The sequence below is a fragment of the Aythya ferina genome (genome assembly GCF_964211825.1).
Source record: "Aythya ferina genome assembly, chromosome: Z".
NCBI classification, from domain to species: Eukaryota; Metazoa; Chordata; class Aves; order Anseriformes; family Anatidae; genus Aythya; species Aythya ferina.
In genome coordinates, this window is record NC_140299.1 from 57,164,000 (window position 1) to 57,184,832 (window position 20,833).

Genomic DNA, 20,833 nt, shown 5'->3' on the forward strand with positions numbered 1-20,833 from the left:
GAATGGAGACTTCACAACATCTGAGCACCCTGTTCCAGTGTTTCACTGCCCTCCTAGTAAAAAAATAAATAAAACTGCTCCTGTGTGGGCTCCTTTCCACAAGCTGCAGCTCCAGCCCAGGGCCTGCTCCTGCAGGGGCTCTCCATGGGCCGCAGCCTCCTCCAGGCCACGTCCACCTGCTCCACCAGGGGCTCCTCCACCCATGGGTGGGGCTGCGGCATGTAGATCTGCTCCATGTGGCACCCATGGGCTGCAGGGGGACAGCCTGCTCAACCAGGAGCCTCCCCACAGGCCCCAGGGGAATTGCTGCTGCCTGCCTGGAGCACCTCCTGCTGCACTGACCTGGGGGACTAGAGGGCTATTTCTCATTCCTCTCTCCCAGCTGCTGTCGTACATCAGTGTTTTTTTCTTTTTTTTTCTTTTTTTTTTTTTTTTTTTCCCTTTGTTAAATCTGCTCTCACAGAGGCCCAAACAACACCCCTTTTCGACTTGGCTCTGGGCAGTGGCAGGTCCCTTTGGAGCCAGCTGAAACTGGCCCTCATTTAACATGGAGCAGCTGCTGGAATCTTCTCAGAGAGTTCAACCCTGCAGCCTCCTGTTACCAAAACCCTGTCATGTTATCCCTCTACAGTTCCAGTGGAACTTCATGTGTTTGTGACCATTTCTTCTTGTCCAGTCAGTTGGGCACTACTGAGATAAGTTCAGCTTCCTTCTTTTCATTCTTGCCATCAGATAGATATTTACATGTTGGTAAGATCCCCCTAAGCGTTCTCTTCTCCATGCCAAGAGCAGCCCCAGCTCTATCAGCCTGCCTATATGAAAGACGCTACAGATCTTTAGCCATCTTTGTAGCCCTGCAGCACACTTGTTGCAGCAATTGTGCAACTTTCCTGGGCTGAGGAACCCACAACTAAAGAGCACTGCAGCCTCACCAGTGTTGAGCAGATTTTAAAATGCTAGCAGTGCTCTGCCTAGTGGAGCCTATGACTTTTTTTTTTTTTTCTGAAAGTACATACTGCTGCCTCTTCATCACCTTTCCTACCATAGGCTTTCACTGCAGAGCTGTTTTCCAGGTGGTCGGCCTGTATTGTATGTACAAGTATACATACACTTGAAACTGTTCCTCCCTCAGTGCAGGATTTTACCTTCCCTTCATTTAACTTCATGTTTCTGTATATTCATTTCTCCAGCTTGTCATAATACCTCTGGATGGCCCTTGATACTTCTGTAGTATCTGTGATATTGCTGAGAGTACACTCTAATCCCATTATCTGGGACAGTTTTTTCAATCCACAACACCATCTAAATACCAAGACAGACCTTGTCAGCTCATCTGTGACATTTACCTCTATTTAGTAAAACCTTTAACATGCTATCTACCACTTTGTCTATTTATTTGGAGAGAGAATTGAATGTTTTTATAATGCAAGGTAAATGAGTAAAATGAGTAAATCTACCCAGCTCTATGCATTTTATCTCCCTTCTATCTATTGTGTTGGTCTTCCTAACTAGCCCATGTTATCTTTAGCAAGTCAAAAGTTAAATTCTAAGTTGCAACAGCCTTTAACCTTAACTGTAACTTTACACCACAGCAATACTTCCTTCCTTATCCACCCAAATAGCCACCCCAATAGGAACTAAGAGCAACTAAGAGCGTTAATAACTTCCTCAGAAGAGGAAGGTCCTGTTGCTCTGCCTGACAAATTTTGTAATACACCCAAACATGATAACCAGTATAAACTAAACTATAATCTCACGTCTCAAGTCAGACCAAGAGAAGAAAGTTTGCCAGCTTAGCTACCATACTACACATCTTTACTACTAAGTGATTTCCTATACCTCACATGGAGAAACTCAGCAGGAAAACAAATTTGAAGTTTTAGGCCATATTCCCAAACTTTGAAGATCACTAGATCTTTCAAGGGAAGTTAGCCACCTCACTGTAAGTCCATTCATAAGGCAGCTGTGTTATCAGGAGTTTTTCAACAAGAGAAAGCCTAACTTCAATTGTTTTGAATTGTCTTCCACCACTTTTCTCCTCTGTCTTAAAAACATGAAGTCTTGTGCTTTAGGGTTGTATAGTCTTCTGCTCAAACCTCCTCTCCCCCTCTCCCTTTGAACAGCTCTATCTGAATAACTCTGCAGGATTCTCTTGAGCTGTCTACTTACATCTGCCTAGTTTAAGCACTACATTTGGAGACTCAAATGAAATATGACTCATTTGTTACAAAACTTCATTCTAGTACTTGTTTGAAGTTTTGATAGTCAATAAGAAGTTATGTAAACAGAGAAGATGGGTACACATCACTACATAAAAGTGGCATGCACTACCAGTGTACAAGATAATTGGTTTACATTAGCTAAAACAAGTGCAGAGAATATCTTGCTTATTAAAACAACCCAGTCAATATTGAATGATATTTCAGTAGAAGGCAATGCAGTTTAATACCCAGTAAGAGTGGCTAAGTCACATCTGTCATGTGAAACAAACAGCTTCAGTACACAGTACACAAGTCAACAGGATAATTAAAGCCATGTTTTATTGCTTCTAATGTTGGTATACTTATTTGTTTTCCAGCTTTTTGTTTCTTTGACTCCTAGGCTTCTTAACTCACTCACATACAAATGACACAGCATACACAGAAGTTTAAGAAAATAGGTTTTATTTTCAAAATTTATAGAAAAAGTGTTGACATTCCCTAAAGAAAGAAGCTTGACAGCAACTTTCTGTATATATTATATATTTCAAATAGAAACTAATGCATTTAAGTTAACAAACACTATGCTGTCAAATGCAGCTACCTATAACTATTTACAGTTTTCTACAAATACTAAGAAGTGAATTAATGCCATTAGGATAACATGTAAAAATATTTAAAACATGTCCATACTTGCAAACTCCCAAGTGTATTTACAGTCAGAATCCATACTTGAAGTAAAGGCCCAGGCAATGTGCACATAAAAATAATCCCCATTTTAAACATTGACAGTTCCCTTTAACATACTAAGTTCCACATTTTCTCCCACTAGAGTTCCTCCCTTAGGTATTACTGTATAGGCAGGGAAAATGTGACTCACAGTCAGTCCCATTCAGCTCATTTTTGCCATTTTTTGATTGGAATATTCTACTTTGTTTCACTTCAACATTCAAAATTAAACTAGAAACATATGGACTTTTTTGGATATACAGAATGTAATACTAAATATCACATTCAGCAAATTAAAGAATGTGATACACATTCATAAATAGTTTAAAGTTCAAGAATTAAATATTATCTTTTATATTTTATGTTGTACAAGAACTTTGGTATAAGTGTCTTAACAGTGCTTACTCTTATTGGCTTCTTTTGAAACTCCCTGATTTGCTCACAATTTATGTGTGTATAGCAGTCACCATTTCTGAATCCTTTTGTGTCAGGGCTGGACTTGTTTGTGGAGGCTTATACAAAAGTACTGCCATGATCACAAAGATGATTGTGATGATTTTGCAAGCAGCACCTGAATGCAAAGAACAGAAGAGTCCTTCAGTGTTGAGACAAAACCATTTCACCTATTCATAAAGTTTCACACTGCAAGATTTCAACTGCATTTTTAATTGATACTACAAATTTCAATGTGTTTTAGATGAGCAAAGGGCAGGTATAGTCAGCATTTCAACTGACTTTAGACCTCTCATCTGCCTGTTGGTTCTTGCTTGCAGCAGTTGCTATTGCCATTACTTCAGTTCTATATTTCTTCACCCCATTCTAGCCTAAAGTGCAAGTCTTCCTTATTTCTTGCTTCACTGCTCTTTGTTGCATCAGTATTCTATTTTCCTCAAGCTAGAACTGCCCATGTACAACAGGCCTGGTAAGTATTCTTCCTCAGCTATCTTAAGAAGTTATTCATTTCAATTTCAATAACATTTCATAAGTTATTCATATTCAACACCAGTGGTGCTGACTGGTGTTTTGACCAACTATGGGTGGGATTACATTCTATCACTGAAATATGCCTGAGAGATACTGAAACCTGAAGTTGAGACTTTTTATTTTTTAGTTTAAAGATTAGATGCTAGTAGTTCAGTTTACACACTTTAAGTACCTTAATTACCAGAAGATATGACAACTGCATTTATCACGATTGTACACTTAGCCTGTATTCCCTCCCCCAGACATAAACTTGAAAGGAGCAGCTTGTTAGACAAGTTGGGAAAAAAATTCTCTACTGTTCAGAGATATTTTCATATTGTTAATTGAATAAAAAGAAGTTAAATATGACAAGAGTGAGTTCCTCTTATACCTTAATTTGTAAACGGACCAAAATAGTTAAGACTGAAATGTGTGCACTAAAAGCCCTTAAATTCAGTAAAGTGTGACAATAAAAAAAAAAGACTTGAAAAGTAAAACAATTCTGTATTATGGTTAAATCTTTGTATAGGCTTCCCCCAATATTTTGCTTTTTCTGTTTAGGAAAAACAAAAGTTTGTTGCTGATGCTTTTTTCTTTAAAGACCACTACTAAGACAACAAAAGCTGAATGTTGTTTTAAAACAATTCCTTCTAACAGTCAAGGTCAGCATATTATCCTGTACATGTATTTAATATAAAGAAGTCACTTACTTATGCCCATCAGCAGATATGCCATTCTTTCATTGTCATACACCCAACAGGCTCCTTTAGTTTTACATTCATCAATATCCCACAGAGTACAGCTGTTATCTATTGCAACACCAAACAAAATTGGTCCAGGGATAGTGCCTAAGAAAACAGGGTAACATGTTGAAATGTTTGGAATGGTCTTACCCAATCTTAATGCATAGTGTGAAATGTCAAGCTGGTGGGGAAGATAAAGTGGGAGAGCAACACGCTAAAGGTACATGTAAGTAAGCCCCATGACTTCAGTTAAAATACTTGTATTAGTTACATAGCAAACACCTCTTCAACTGACCTCAGTGAATAAGTAGGATGCACAGAATTTGTTATATATACAGCTCAAAGCAATTTTCAAAGACTTCACTTTTCATAATTTTCATTGGAAAAATGTAATTAGAATTAGGGGATAGAACAGGTAATTACTGAAGTAGGATTTTAACTGAAGGAAAAGAAAGTCCCTTTGTGTAACACACTAACTTGTTCCAAGTGCAGAGGAACAAAACAATATATAATCAAACACATTAATATAACATTTTCCCATTACTCTGATGTAGCCAAGCTTCTAGGAAAAAATTAATGTAGAATGAATATCATTTAATATTATTCCTGCTTAGAATTCACTATATTTGTGTTATTTTTATCACAACAATGCTTTATAAATCACAAGTGGTTTGCATCCAGTTTTATTATACACTTGAGGTACATCACTGCATGTCTACCTAACCTGCTCAAGGACTAAGCTGTTCTTGAGGAAACATGCAGCTATGTCATCACTACAAATCCTCTCTCTAGGGTCCCTGCATGATCCATTAAGTCTATAGCATAAATATCAGTAGTAATGTTGTTAGGTGCTGCCTTCTTTAACTACAGTCGCTGCAGGCAGTTCAAGTTCTTAGTAAAATTTCCATCAACCTTTAGAGTGTGCTTCCTTTTGGAGAAAGTGACAGAAGGTGCCTTTTGCTGAAAGAATGACATTTACTGACATTTTGTTCTTGCATATATATATATATATATAATAACAAGAAAGGCTAAAATGAACAAGCATACCTATTTAAAACAAATTTGAATTCTGATAGCATTTGCCTTCTAATAAGTGCATTTTCTAAGCCAACAAAAGGCTGCTACACACCCCTCTGAAAGCTTCTTAATACAACATGTTGAAGTCTAGAAAAATGTCAAAAGGAGATTGAGAAACAGGAGTTTCAAGTCATACCTAGTAGTCGTAGAAATACTGACTGTACTCCAAGAGCAAATGAACGCTGTTTATCTGGCACACATCTGTAAACAAGATGCAATTTAATACAGAAAAAAAGTTTTAACTGTTTCATTTCTCAGCTATATTCCTCAGTGAATATCTTTTAGCTTAATATATTCTTTTTCCAGGGTTTTTAGAAATCCTGTGTGCAGAACAAATAACTAAAGGACTTCAAGAGATTCTTTGACCAATGAATATTATATATATAAATATAAAAGTTATTCCTACAAGAGGTTAAAGGAACTGAAATTAAACTAGCTTAACAAAACAAACTAATCAAAAATCTAGCTTACTAACAGCACCCTGATACACTGTTGAACATCTTTTCAATAGAACAACCAAGGATTTAAGGCCCGTGCCAGAGAGTTAATCCTGAGCTATTGTACCTGAAGAAGCAATACATAATTGAGTCTAGGCTACAGCACAACACCCTTATAACATTTACATAGGCCAAAAGTGATTAATTATAGGGTTGGGTGACTATCTTATAGAAGTCAATATTATTTCTAATATAAAACTTGTAGATTTTACCTCCTACCGATTTCTTTCAGATATTTCCTTAGCAGCAAACATTTTATCCTGGTAATGTCTTAAAGAAACTACACAAAGATTAACACAACTTGATCTACATCTTTTATACAACTTCTTTTATACAACTAAGCTTCTGCAGCATTTTGTTTACTCAGAGTGTAGGATGTATATTGAAGTACTTCATCTAAAATGAGCAGTTAGCACCTGCCACTGTTAGGATTCCCTTACCATAAAGGCAAACACAGGTAAGAGAATGAGCAGTCTTACATAGTGTGGGTGTTTAGTTCTAGCACTTGAATATGTCAGAAACACCTAGATTTACACTTCAGCGCATACAGAATAAGTTTGCTGAAGAGATAGAATATGCTATAGTCATTTAACTCACATTTAGCTATTTAAATTTTTTCAAAATTTAAACTACTTTACAGTCCTCTCATCAGAAACTGTTTCATTGTTTCAGTTTATATAAAGATTCCAAATTACAAATGTTACTGCTTAGAATTAACAGAATAAAATTGTCAGCTCAATTCTGAAGATCATGTAAAATTTCTGTAGCCAGACTAACAGGATAAATTCTTAAGCTCAGGTTTACACCAACCCTAAACAGGAGATTACTACAAAGTACAGTTGCAGAATATCATTCCTCATCCCACCCCAAAACTTGACAAGAAAATAACAGCTTCCCCTCACCCAAGCATCATGTGACGAGTATACATGTCTATTCATCATGAATATTTTCTCTCCACAAATATTGGAAGTGTAAGTCACATTTCAACATAAAGTGAAACAGCTCCACTTCCACTAAAAAAGTGTATCTAGCTTTCATGCATATGAATGTTAGAGTGTTAGGGATCTGAAAAGCAGCCAAGCCAGCAGTTAAACACATACATGCTGTCAGGTTTTATATTAGTGACTGTCATTGAATCCCCCTATTACAACATTAATGATAGGTAGTCTACAGTTCCTGTCAGAGTACAATTTTACACATCAGAACCCAATTAGAGAGTCAATTTAGAATTAAGTACCTATTGACTTTTATTAGGTTATTGGTAAAATTTGAAAAACTGGAACTACATACACACGGTAGTTGAATACTTTCTTCATCCAAGCATGTGGCACATTTACTGTGTTCTTTTCAACAAAGCAGCCAAAAGTGTGGTCTCATGAAAATGGGAGCTTTTAACTTTTGCTAAAAGTTGGAAAAGGTTATTTTTATGGATTCAAACAGTATCTGCTAAGCAAATGTAACTATAGAGATAGGAAACAATGACATGATTATACTCTGCTTCAAATACTGCCTGCTTTATCCACAAAATACTACAACAGGAAATCCCCTTGCACATTGGTTTGAATCCGTACTCAAAAATGAAATGATTTAGATTTCACTGATCGGAGTTTTCACTAAAATGCTTTTTTCCTGAGCCCAAAAACTTACCTGAGAATGGCCACAGTTGTTGGAGTAACAGCCATAAATGTAAAAACAACAGCAAAAAAGAAGAAGATCAGAAATAAAGGTAAAACTGTGCATTGTGTTGGACATTTTCCAGGTATAGCTTCATAGAGAATGTCTTCTGAACCATTTTCTATTTTCAGCTTCCCAATACAGGAACAGTTGTAGTAAGCCTATAAATAATTTGTAAAACAAAATTTAGCTTTAAGAACGAAGAGTGGCAGTAACATTGTAGATATTCAGTATGTCTGCATCCCATGGAATACAAGGAAAATAAACTTATTTCACAGTATGGGAAACAGTCTGCTTTCTCATGATCAGATAAAAGGTAACCCTCATTTTTAAAACCAGTTCAGCACAACTTGACTGATCCAGCTCACGTGAGCAGCAACTATTTGTGTGGTTTTTTTTTGATTTAAAAAGTGACAGTTTTTTGAGTAACAAGTTTTGAGACAAAACACGAAAGGCATAAAACTAAAGGAGATCCTGCAGCTAGAGCCACAGTCATATGTAATACATGACATTATGCAAGACCAGCAAAATAAAACTTGAAAAGCTAGCTTTCACACTCAAATCTTACTATCCATCAGTGAAGGCAATCAGCAGCAAACATTGTTTATAATTAGGAAAGGGCAAGCTTTAGAGTCTCCAAACCTAGTTTTATTTTTGCATATAATTGTGAAAATGACTTTCAAACAAAATCTCCTCACAGATATTATAAACACTATGTACAGTGTCACAGGTTAGTGTCCTTTTTTTCTTTCCCCAGGTGAAAGAAATGTTTCATTTGCAGTGTTTCACTTCTAAATAAAGTATTGTCAAAATCTGCAGTTCCCTTACAACAAACTATTTCTAACATGGTTTTCAAAAACTTTTCCCAGTACTGACGTTAGCTCTTGTTAACTGTTACCTTATTTATTAAACAAAGCTGCTGGTTATTTCTATACAATTGAAAAATTTTACTCCAAGCAACTTTAACTACAAAAACTTGTTACACTAAAACAGTGTTCACTCTTTAGATTTAAATCTACTTATGCCACTATTTCCTCAAGCCTCACTCTTCAGGCTTCGTAAAAATTATCCAGTTACAGTGGGAGAACAAACTAAAAACTGCAACAGTCCTCATTCTTCTGAGTTTTTAGAAAGTCTCAGATCATCTGTCTCTATAGTCTTGGTTATAAACAAGCTGGTTTTCACAGCAGGCTGTACTTGACAAGAAAAGAGAAGATATCTACTCAAAAACTTAAGTGGTAAAGAACAGAAGTAATGAGTTGCTTTTGTAAGGATGTGAACAAATGGGATAGTTTCAGGTTCTCCATTTAAATCCACTCTGTTTTAAAACAAAGTATAATTCAAAGTGTTCAGTTATTTGCCAGAAAGTAGTCACCCACCATCATCCTTTTCTTGCCTACGTTTTAAAGACTTATCTGCCTACAATGCTGCTAAAGAGTTTCTTGTGCTAGTAGAGACAAGCGCAAAAGAGACAAGCACAAAAGACTCAATTCTGGGAAGTCTAGATAATATCCACGACTTTCATGGCTTTGGCTTACCACATTCATGGCATACCACCAGAGCAAACTGACATTCAGGGATGCAGACACACACAAACAGATTGCCATGCATACAATAGATGTTATATTATGCTTAAAGATCAAGGTAAGTACTGCTGCTTAATGTCAAAGCAGTAGCTGATTTCTATTTTTCTGACTGCCAATTTTATTCAAAGTAAATTCAGGTTTGATGTGTTTTCAGAATAGAAAGTTTAGTAGCAGTGACACTGCACAAGTAAGAAGCATATCAACATTCATCCTACTGACAAATATTTGCTTCCAATGCACATTAACTTTTCCTGTAGTAATTACCACTTAATTTCAGAAATACTGTGATTTACCAGCATACTAGGGGAAGAACACTTTCCACATTTAATACTTTTTGTATGAAACAAAAACAGACCAGGTCAGCTACCTGAATAAGATAAAGTACCTTTTTCATGTTGGTAAGAAGAGATGATGTACATCCTGCATAACATGGGGAAAAGTACTGGACTTTATCTCTGCCACAAACTGGGTAGTACGTAGAACGCAAGCATTTGCAGTTAGCATTACATGGTGCTGTTAAGTTATGTAGCATGCCTGTTCTGGAAGGTAAATAGGCTTTTTAATAAAAAATAGCAGTTATGTAAATAAGCAATACAGTATTTATAGGATAATGAATCACAAAATATTTAGTTCAGATTATTTATGCACATAATTGTTCAAAAACAAACCAATATTCCTAGTAGCTACATACAGCTATAGGGGAAATTCCTATTTATTCTGCATGTAGCTGTTTTGTGCTATTATTACTTTCATAGGTTATTTCTCCAAAATACATTCACAAAACAGATGAAAACTCCATGTCTCAACCGAGTTCTTCTACTGTCTCCACTATCCCACATACATATTAAAATTGAATAAATTGAGTTGTAAGGTCTTAAAAATGCAGCAAGATTAAACCCAGTATTTGGTGATGTTTATTCTATTAATTAAATTTCAAGTTTTGTTGTTGTTTTGGATTCAAGTCGAGTTGCAAACCCATTGCATTTCTACAACCTTTAACCCTGTTGTGCAGGCATCTACATCATTCCAGAACCCAGATGACTGCATACAGTAAATACAGAACCATTCTTGATTTATGCATTTTGTTTTCAGTACAACCATACTATGTCCTATATTTGAAGCAGTCCCAATATATTGTCAATATATCGTTAATATAAAGTCAACTTGAGATGTGGGAAGACATTATGTCTTAAGGCATAATTGGAGAAAATAAAAACACTTGATTTTCTAATAGTGGTGCACATAATAAGCACAAAAGCTTCATGGGCTAGAATTTCAGTCAGCTGAAAACAGTCAACTGAAAACAGGATTCTGAGAGTCAGTAGCTGAAATATTGTTCTGTAATCTGAATGTTTCAGATTCATTACCTCAAAGTTAGGATACTTTGAGAGAATTTAACACAGTAATAAAAACTAAGAGCAGAAATATTTTTTCCAGGAATTAAGCTGATTAGTTACACTGCATTCAAACTGCATATGGAGTATTAGGGACATCATATCTACTTATGTACTCAGTTTTATAACAGCACAGTTGAGCCCTACCATTGTCACATTAGATCATTCTTCAGATAGGAAAGAATCAAGAGCCAGTTTGCTCTGGTTTAAAGCATCCCAGTACACCATAAGTAAATTCACAAATAACTTACTAATCACTGGTTTCTCCATACATTGCCTTATCAGTCAAGCCTAGAAATACTTGATCAATTGAATGACAACATATGACCTCTGTCCACATGTGCAGAGGTCTCAATTCTCTGACATAAAAAGGGGACTGAAACTTGAAGTACTCTCAGAGAAAAATTAGAATACAGAAGAAGTAGTTTCATGTACCTAGGTTCTTATGAAATGGAAATTCTTGTTCTTTTATTTTTCCCCTGGAGAAACACAGCACTATAAGGAAGTAAAAGTCTTTAAAAGCTCTACAGATTGTGTGTTCTGTAATAGAAAACAAAACAAAGTCCCATAGATGTGTGGGAATGAACAGAAATAAGTTTCTGTTCTTTCACATTTGAGGAAATACTAGATAAACAAGTGTGGCAAAAAACACTTCCTTGAAGCACATACTAGATTAAACCATACGTGTTCATTCTGCTTAGTCTAATTTAATAGCACAACTTATCACAGTTAACACTGAGGGCTATTAAAGGCAATACACTTTGTTCATTAACATTGGAGCTCAGAAATAATCCAACATTCATGTGCTTCTGCTACTAATCATAAAAATGCTCCCTCATTACCACCACCAAGCTATTTTTCAATAGAAATGGAATGTTTGCCATAAAGGATTTCTTCAAAGTCTCCACAAAAGTTCATCTACATCAATTGCCAAGCCAACTCTCAAACACCCTCAAAATTTATTCTTTCAGAATCATTTGTTCAGTAACATATGTTATTTAATATAAGCTATTTCTATGTAAACTATTGTATGAACTTGGCTATTGTTCCACAAGCTTTTAATTTTTTTTATTTTTTATTTTTAACTACTACTACATATTTCAGCTGCTTATTCCTTCATGGAAAGGAAGTTCAGAACTAGCACTATATTAGTGTTACTCGATCTGATGGAGGTCTTGTCTCAAAAGAACTAAAATTAAGTGTAACAGTGAATTAGATAAAACTGAGTAATTGTTGATAATAGATACTGAGTGGATAGTTATTTCAGGATTGGTTAATGCTAAATTGTTGTAAAAGGTCTACAACAAGACAGTTGCAACTACATAACTGCTAAGGTTATGCAAAACTTAAACCAAATTAACTGCACTTAACTTAAGATGAAAATCAATTCAGCTGTACCTTTTGCTAGTTGATCATTAACAGTGGACATACAATATGATTATGTATTGTTCACAGTATATATGTATTAGTCACAATATGAATAGTTTCATATTCTATTTCCTGGACAACCTCTTCAATGATCAGAAATATATTGATTATTTTGATTATTTTGCTCAATATGTAACTATAAAAACTTTCCGCAAGTTTACATCCTAGTTTTCACAGATCTGAAGTGTCTACAACAACCTTCCTGCTAGCATTTTTTCATACCCTAAATCAATGCCATGTTTTAAGTGTCAGCGTATTCAAACGCCTGTGATGACATTTGTTATGGCAAGTTGTAAGGATATAATCTAAATGAGTAATAACTTAGGCTTTCAATGTGTATTTTTTTCCCCTCCAGTCACCAGTGTGAAGTTTATTTTATTCAGTCTGCCATCTAGATCAAGTATAAAGGAGTGATGAAGTATAGTTTCTTCATCTTTCTATAAAGATGAAGCATAAAGGTAATAGCACTAAATTTCTACTCTGTCATCAAAGTTTTACCTGACTTCCCTGGGACCAATCCTTTAAAAAGCTTAAAAAGTTTGCAGAAACAAGGGATACACTTTAAGATGCCTTTTAAGATATTTGCCATATACACATACAGCAGGTTTTACTCATCAGGACAGTGCGTAACTCTGATAAAGGCATGATCAACATATAGCATGCCATGATGGCTTAAGGAACATGCTGTGCAGAGTTTAAGCAAAATGTATCCTCTTAAGAAATACAAAAGCAACTGTTGCAGAATCAGAAGCCTGACATTCAATCACTACTGCCTTCAAGGCCTCTGAATTTCTGACCTGTTAACCTAAAGTTATGAGTTAGAGTTTTCATATCTACCTAAAAGAGAAACATTAAAAATACCTGGTCAGTCTTTCACATCACTCTTTGCTATTATGTGGGGGAAAAAAAAAAAAGAAATATCCCTGTTATGTTTATGTGACCTAAGAATACTGGTAACTTTTATATCCTATAAAATGTGTACTTAATTGCCTCTGAGTAAGATCTGATTCTTCTGTACTATTCTATTATTATATGCTCATTTAAAAGTAGTTAATAAAAAGCCTGATAATATCAAGTGAAGAAACCATATAAGCCTAACTGTTGATTAGAAGTTTGCCATTTTTTGCTAGAATTACCACCCACATGCATTTGTTTTAGACACATCAAAACCAATTCCACTGTCTATCCCCTATTCTTCTACATCTTTATGGTGCATTTTATAGTATTGCACCTGAAAGATAGAAAGATCCTCTTCCCCCATTCCACTTGGGTGAAAACGCTTTTGGACTTTCTGGAACAGAGCAGTTTCTACCTTTGTAGAAGTTCTATGGTGACCTAACCTTTTTCTAAAATGGGGGATTTGGGTAGACAATATTTAAATATTGAGAAGTTGCACAGCACACTACTCATGCTCTGCTATGAGCCATCTTGGAAATATTTTGCACATCTTCTGGCTCTTTGGCATATCCTCAAGCAGCTGGAGTTGCCTCTGTGTTATGAATTCAGGGAGTAACTGACCACTTGTCAGTTTTGACACAGCTAGCCCTCTTTTTCCTGTGTTTAAGTATTGCTCATTTTACAGAAGTGTTAAGACTATAAGAGAATTTAAACCTTACAATTTTACAGTTAATTCCTTAATAGGGCATGATAATACATTTTATATAATATACTGCCTATGCTGGTGATAGCATCATGTGCATTTGATGCTGAAGGATTATTAGAATTGCATTCTCTTAAAACATACTTCTGAGGAAAATTATTTTTAATCTTGCTTCATTTTTTACTCACTTTTTCTACTGCCACACTTGTTTCCAGAGTAAGCTTTATTCACAGGAACAGGAAGAACATTCATCCTAGAGTTCTGCTATTATAATTTGTATAAAGATCTAGAAACAAGTGATTAACTGTGTTCTCATTACTGATGAGAAATGTATTCTTCAGGGGATAGAGAAGTATATATTTTTAAAGAGTCCTCCTTATACATGCTAATCAAATATTTTGAGTCATTTCTCTTAACCATGTTATTCTACCCATTTCATTATTCTGCTTCAGTCACCAAGCTATATTGCCTTTGCATAACATGTCTGCCTCTCACTTCAGATATTAGATATTACAATAACTTTGTTTTCCTAGGGAAGAGCTTGCAAACTGAATATTATTTAAGTTGTAGTGCCCCTCACTTCTCACTCATGAAGCTGCTGCAGACAGATTCCTTTCAGAAAAGAGCTGCCTAGATTGTAAAAGTTGAGTAATAAAACAATACACAAAAGACTTATTACTGTTTTAAAGAAACAGAAAACTAGTTCTAATTTATACCATTTCTACTACAAGTAGACTCGCTACAGAAGCGGGTACCCATCCCTTCACCCTTCCTGTTCCACAAGGACCAGGAATGCTTAGAACATTTTAAGTGCAATGTATCCTTACATTCTCTTAGTCATCTATTTCATGCTAAGTCCAAGAACGAGGTTTTAGAGTTTGTTGTTTTTTTTTTTTTTAAATAAAACTTCCATTTTCCTACATCAAGGCAAAGTGATATGACATTTTAGAGGTTTTGTATTCTGTGACATAACTTACTTATTTTAAGCATTAACACTAACCCCAAGAGTGCATTAAAATATATTTACCCATCATATGTTTCAGAGACACCTGCGAAAGGTTCATTCCCACACTTAGCAAATAAAAACACTGTGTTTAACAGTAGAGCCACTGAACAAGTGCCTATCATGAACTTGATTATGTTTTTGCAATCCATTTTGCATTTGGATACCAAGATGCCACTTATGACTTGGCCTAGTGCTGCTGCTGGAACTAATACAAGCCCTAGAGAAAAACAAGACACCAGCAATTACACAAGAATGCAAGACATAATTAGTGAAGTACTTCAGAAAGCAGTTTCATGTTAAGTAAAAAAAAAAAAATCACAATACTTACCTGCCTCTTAAGATGCAGCCCATATGATGTCATTTTCAAACCATCCTACCAGAACCTCTCAGCATGAGTAATTTAATAGTTTCACTGAAAGTCATTTCTTCTACTCTTACATTACTTTTAGTCTTTGCAGAAGTTCAGCTTGACAGTGTAATTTATAGATGTACAAAATCAAAGTTCTACACAGCAAATCTAGATTACTTAACTGTAATGCATTCTGTGCAGAAATCTCTGAACACCAGTAGGCTGCTTTATGAAAATAGAAAATTCTAATTCATGGCTTCTTAGTATTTTTCACATCCATCTTTTGTTACACATTTGTGCTATAAACTTTTTATAATAAGAATTATGTTCTGTTATTACAACAGACAGCACAAGACAATGAAGTCTTAAGTTTCTACAGAAACTTGATTTAAGTTCAAGACCTAGGTGGGCCAGTTTTGCTGAATTAATCGGTATGTACAAAAAAAACAATTCATCAATGTAATTTGCACTGAGCTGAGATCACTAGTTTTACAGACACTTCTGTTACAGTCGGAGAACTGAGTCACATAGTCAAAAGAGTTTAAGTAGTTAATAGTCATTTAACTAACTAGTCTGTATGTTATCAACATTAGTTCGGGTGCAGCTGGCTTTCAACATTAGCACAGGCATTTCTTTAAAACTGTACATTGGATTAATACTATCAGTATTTAAAATAAATTAAAACAAGGTCTAAAGGAAAAACTGAACATTGTTTCTCACAGCACTGCTAATGATGTTTAACAGTTGAGCATGCATTCCAATTTATTTTTATGTAAAACTTGCAGATACTTTGTTCTGAATCAATGACCAAGTAGCAATAGTACTAATTATCTAGTACTATCCAGAGAAGGAGTACGTCAAAGTCTCTCCTAAACACATTGTTGTTGGGCAAAGAGCAGTTCAACTACCATGTTTTTAAATTGCAGCACTCTACAGCTGAAGTAATGTAGCAAGATGTTCCAGAACTAAGTCTGACACATTGCAAGTATTCATTTGCCTTTCTGCCTTGATCTTGTTGCTGTCCTTTAGAAATAACTATCATTTACTCATGTGATCCCACCTAATACCTCTTTCATGTTATTGCATTTATTTCTGCAATGATCAGCTTTTCATAGCCTTCCATTTTCTACCTATTTAAATATTACGATAAAGCAGTTAAGGAAAACAAAAAAAAAAAAAAGCAAACAAGGAAACCCACAACACATTACCTCCAAGAGTTGCTGAAAAACTTGATGTCTTTCCAAACTGATTTTCTATGAACTTTGGTAGAAATGTGGCAAAGCCAGTGGCAACTAATGCTTCTGAAGAACTAGCTATTATTAGACTCATAAGTACTGGATTCTTCAACAGAATCTATGGAGGAAGCATGGAGAAAGATTAGCAAAACACTCAGGAAATTTCATTGTTGTACCCCGTAAACTAAATGCCACTTTAAACCAGATACTTTCATGAACTTCACTAATATGCTTTTCAAGCTTTAAAAATCTCATGCATCAACAAAATGAAGTAATATGTAGTTCTCAGCAGCACTGGAGACTTCGCTGTTGCATGAAGAAGCAGTTGCCTTTATAAAGACTTACATAAAGTCTGAAAAAGAGTCTCATTCTCCAAACACTATCAGTTTTAGTAAATTCCAGATTTTCTTACCAAAAGAGCAACAGGAAAGTCTTTAAAATTCTTTCCAATATTCTTGGTTTCAACAAGTGCCTCACTTCCATCATTGTGGGTTTCAGAGATTTTTTCAGCCTGTATTTTTGCTGTTCCTACAAAAGTGCATATTTATTGACAAAGAAATTCTAAATAACAATGTTCATAGGCTTAAAATCAGAAAAAAAAACATTACAATATTACAAAATTTCCATGGAAAAGACAGCTTGGACACCTCAAGACTTCTGGAATATTGTATTGGTACTGATCTATAAGAAGATCAATGCATTATTACTGTGGGGAAAAAAAAGAATGGCTGTAGGAATCATACTTCCATTTGAGAGCCTTAGCTGTATTAAGAGATTATCAGGGTATCCTAAGAGTTTCAGACTGCCCTGAAGGCCGTTCAATATTTTATCCTCACATTCCCCCTAGTTCCCTGTTTCACTGTTCCTTGTCCTCCATCATTTCTCCTTCCACATAATGAGTAGTAAGTAAGTTGCTTTAGATGGATGCTTTTCCAAGAGACTCTGCCTGAACAGGAAATGTATTGAAAGTATTATTTTTAAACAGACTGCTCTGGGATATTTTGATTCATGTTTATTAATAATTCTACCCATAGCCATAACACAATAGCCAAGACTACAATGCAAGAGTTAAGTCTATAGGTGTTACCTGTGATTCTTGGTGCTAACTCCATAGCTTTAAACACAGTCCTGGAAGTCTAGCTGCAAGCATCTTTCAAACTTTGACCATCAGTTTCCACACTCTACCTGTTTCCAGTCCTACTGTACATATTCCCCCTGCCCCATCAGTACTTTTCAGAGCCTCCCTCTGGCCAATTCCTCTCATTTTAAAAGGCCACATATTGGAAACTATATATATATATATATATATAATCAGGTTTTAGCCAAAATATATAAAGAAAAGAATCAAAGAGGAATAAAAACAAAACTCAAAATGACACCAAATAAGCACATTATTTACCTGGCAAGTATTTCGGAAAGCATGAAAATGGTATTATCAGAAACCAAATTGCAAAAAAGCATGCAAGGAATGCTATCCACCATGCCCCAAGCCAGCGTGGGTCATCTTGGTCTATCTGTGTACTGGAAAAATAATTTGCAAAGAGCAGGCTTACAATTTGTGAACTCATGCCAGTAATTTCAAATGTCAGCGAGCTGGAATTATTTTTTTAATAGACATGACAAAAGTCTTTGAATACTGTAATTTTCTTTTCTTCTAAATGTATTCAATCTCTTATTTGTTGAAAAAGTAGTAAGCATATTAATCAGCTCTGTTATAACATTGCATTCTACCAAATACAGCTTTACAATTAATTGTTCAAACTCATTCTGATTTGAAGACCACTATTTGGTCTTGTTTTTAAGATCCTGTAGCATATTAAAGTATTGACAAAGGCTTTTAAGAGACAATCTTGACAATCACTAAGTTGTATGAGGGCCAATACAGAAAATACAGGATATGAAAGTATAAGTAATGCTTATTACTCATGTAGTCCAGACGGTTTTACAATGCAAAGTGTTACTTCCTGAATAGGAGACTATTTGTCAACTGATATATTTTCTAGAAAACTATCCCCCCGTATAGAAATAGCGGCACTCTCTCTTACATCAAGTTCATGAAAATGCAGCATCTTCCAAACAAAATCATTTCTCCTCATGTGAAGAAAATTCTTAAAATCTTCAACTAATTAGCAAATGAAAAAGAAAAAAAGAATTCTCACCTTTCTGGGATCTGGATATCAATGTAAACATTAAGTAGTTGTCCTCCTAAGACATAGCCAATAGCAGGCCCCAGCAGTGACATGGCATAGCCAATTCCTAGAAGAGAAAAAAAACATTATTTACCATACATATTTAAAGCCTTCTTTTAAAGAAATCCCTAGATCTTATTGATCTTATTAATGTTTATAAATCCCTTAAGTGTGGGAGGCAGAGATCTTGCCAACCTCTTCTCAGTGGTTTGTGGAGACAGGACAAGGGGTAACGGCCACAAGGTAGAGCACAGGAAGTTCTGCACCAACATGTGAAAGAACTTTCTCCACAGTGAGGGTGACAAAGCTGGACAGGCTGCCCAGGGAGGTTGTGGAATCTCCTTCTCTGGAAATATTCAAGGCCTATCTGGACACCTACCTGGAAAACCTGCTCTAGGGCTTCTGCTTTGGCAGGGGATTTGGGCCTAATGTTATCTTGAGGTCCCTTCCAACCCCTACAATTCTGTGATTCTATGAATTCTGTGAAATCAACTTCAGACCAAATGCTTTCTAGAAATCAGCTTGTTCTTTCAGTGTCATTACTTAGGGTATAGTGTGCAGAAGACCGTTTGTACCTGTACATCAACATGAAAATTAGCAGCTCTCATTAAAAGCTGCAACTCTGAGATGCAGCATAGACACTTCACTGACATATTTGCACATTATTAGATTGCCTTTTGTAGATTAAATCATAGGCACAAAATATGGAAAAACTTTCTGAACTAAAACTGTTACAAGCATCAGTTGTCAGTAGTACATGCATGCAATCTTTAAGAGTCTACATATTTAGGTGTAGTTTGAGTGTTAAAAGTTTTTTTTGTTGGTGTTTGTTTTTTTTTGTTTTTTTTTTTTTTTTTTTTAAGATCTGCCAAGATGAGAACAACACTGTTGACAGAAGTAATATCTGCCACTTGAGTTTGCAGAGGACTCAATCATGTGCAATTCAATTTACTGATGTGAGCCTAAAAATATAAAATCAGAGCTCTTAACTGCTTCTAGAGAAGAAAAAAGTTGCAGCTGTAAGTACTTGCTACTGAAGAACACTCTTAGGCCTATACATTTTTCTGTTTTAGTACATGATTTTCTTTATGTCACAATAGTCTCTTTGGCTCAGATCTGTAGCATGTTAGTACTGATGGCAGGACTGTCTGCAGATAGATGCTTGCAAGTAGCAGTCAGCTAGAGCTATCTAAATAAATGGTAAGACTTTATTGCCTATATTTTATGCATTTGCCCAGGTTGAAGAACCTAGATTTTCCATTTTTTTCTATAGTGCTAGTTTTAGAAATATTTAGCACTATTGCAGTCTATTTAGACAGCAGAAAGTAATAGCAGGTAAGGGTAGAAGAGCACACTTGCACACCAGTAAGTCAGAATAAATATGGAGTTGATGTATCTCATTTTCTGTATTTTCAAAATAACGACATACTCACAGGACCACTCTGAATTTAAGTTCACATTCATCCTGCAGAATATCAGACTTCGATTAAAAGGCATTTATTTCCTCTTACAGACCATTCAGTTTAAATTATCATTTGAAACCACATAACTGTTCACCAGTTCTACATGTAAATGTCTCAGTTAAGCAAGCAGAAAACAGTCTTCATGAAGACAACCATTTTCAGAAGGCAATGAAAATAACAGTTCATGAATTGCAAAGTTTTAGTCAAAGATGCTATCACCTATTTACAGTTACTAACAGAAACTTTTAGGGTTTTTTGTTTTGGCTTTTTGTGATGCAAGAAGGTTTGTGTAAGACAGCAACACAATATACTTTAAATCCTTGGTACATTGCATTAGAGTTAAAAAAGAATTACAGTCAAAGCATAGCTTTCCGTCCACTCCTCATCTATTTTTGATGCATCATCCAGAGTACACTGTTGTCCTAAATTCAGCATTTGTCCAAAGATTGTACAAGAATCAAATTATTGTACAACCTATTACGTTTTATTTCTCTATACTTAGCAAAATCTTGACTTTTCAGGTCATTTCTTGATCCCCTAATCATGTAGACAGTTTTATTTTCTGTTTCATTTATTTCAAATATTTCAAGCTGAAAATTTCAATTTTGCCTCCTTAGATATCGATTTAGAGTCTGGAAAACAACCCAGACATCTAAGATGTTTTAAATTCCTTCTGGGAGTTTTCAGTACAGCCGATATACT

At 35.4% G+C, this 20,833-nt stretch overlaps 1 protein-coding gene across 1 annotated transcript in view; it reads right to left on the reverse strand.

Annotated features, from left to right (window-relative positions):
- Positions 1-2,646: 2,646 nt before the first annotated feature.
- The window catches only part of SLCO4C1 (solute carrier organic anion transporter family member 4C1), a gene marked incomplete at its 5' end in the record, with an annotated part of 31,968 nt that continues 13,781 nt past the window's right edge, over positions 2,647-20,833 (reverse strand). Inside the window, 10 exons of the mRNA XM_084503905.1 lie at positions 2,647-3,498; positions 4,601-4,738; positions 5,847-5,911; positions 7,855-8,042; positions 9,853-10,006; positions 14,917-15,112; positions 16,453-16,597; positions 16,892-17,007; positions 17,879-18,000; positions 18,639-18,735. Of these exons, the coding sequence (XP_084360031.1) occupies positions 3,374-3,498; positions 4,601-4,738; positions 5,847-5,911; positions 7,855-8,042; positions 9,853-10,006; positions 14,917-15,112; positions 16,453-16,597; positions 16,892-17,007; positions 17,879-18,000; positions 18,639-18,735 (1,346 nt within the window). The 3' untranslated portion in view covers positions 2,647-3,373. The remainder of the gene's footprint in view (positions 3,499-4,600; positions 4,739-5,846; positions 5,912-7,854; positions 8,043-9,852; positions 10,007-14,916; positions 15,113-16,452; positions 16,598-16,891; positions 17,008-17,878; positions 18,001-18,638; positions 18,736-20,833) is intronic.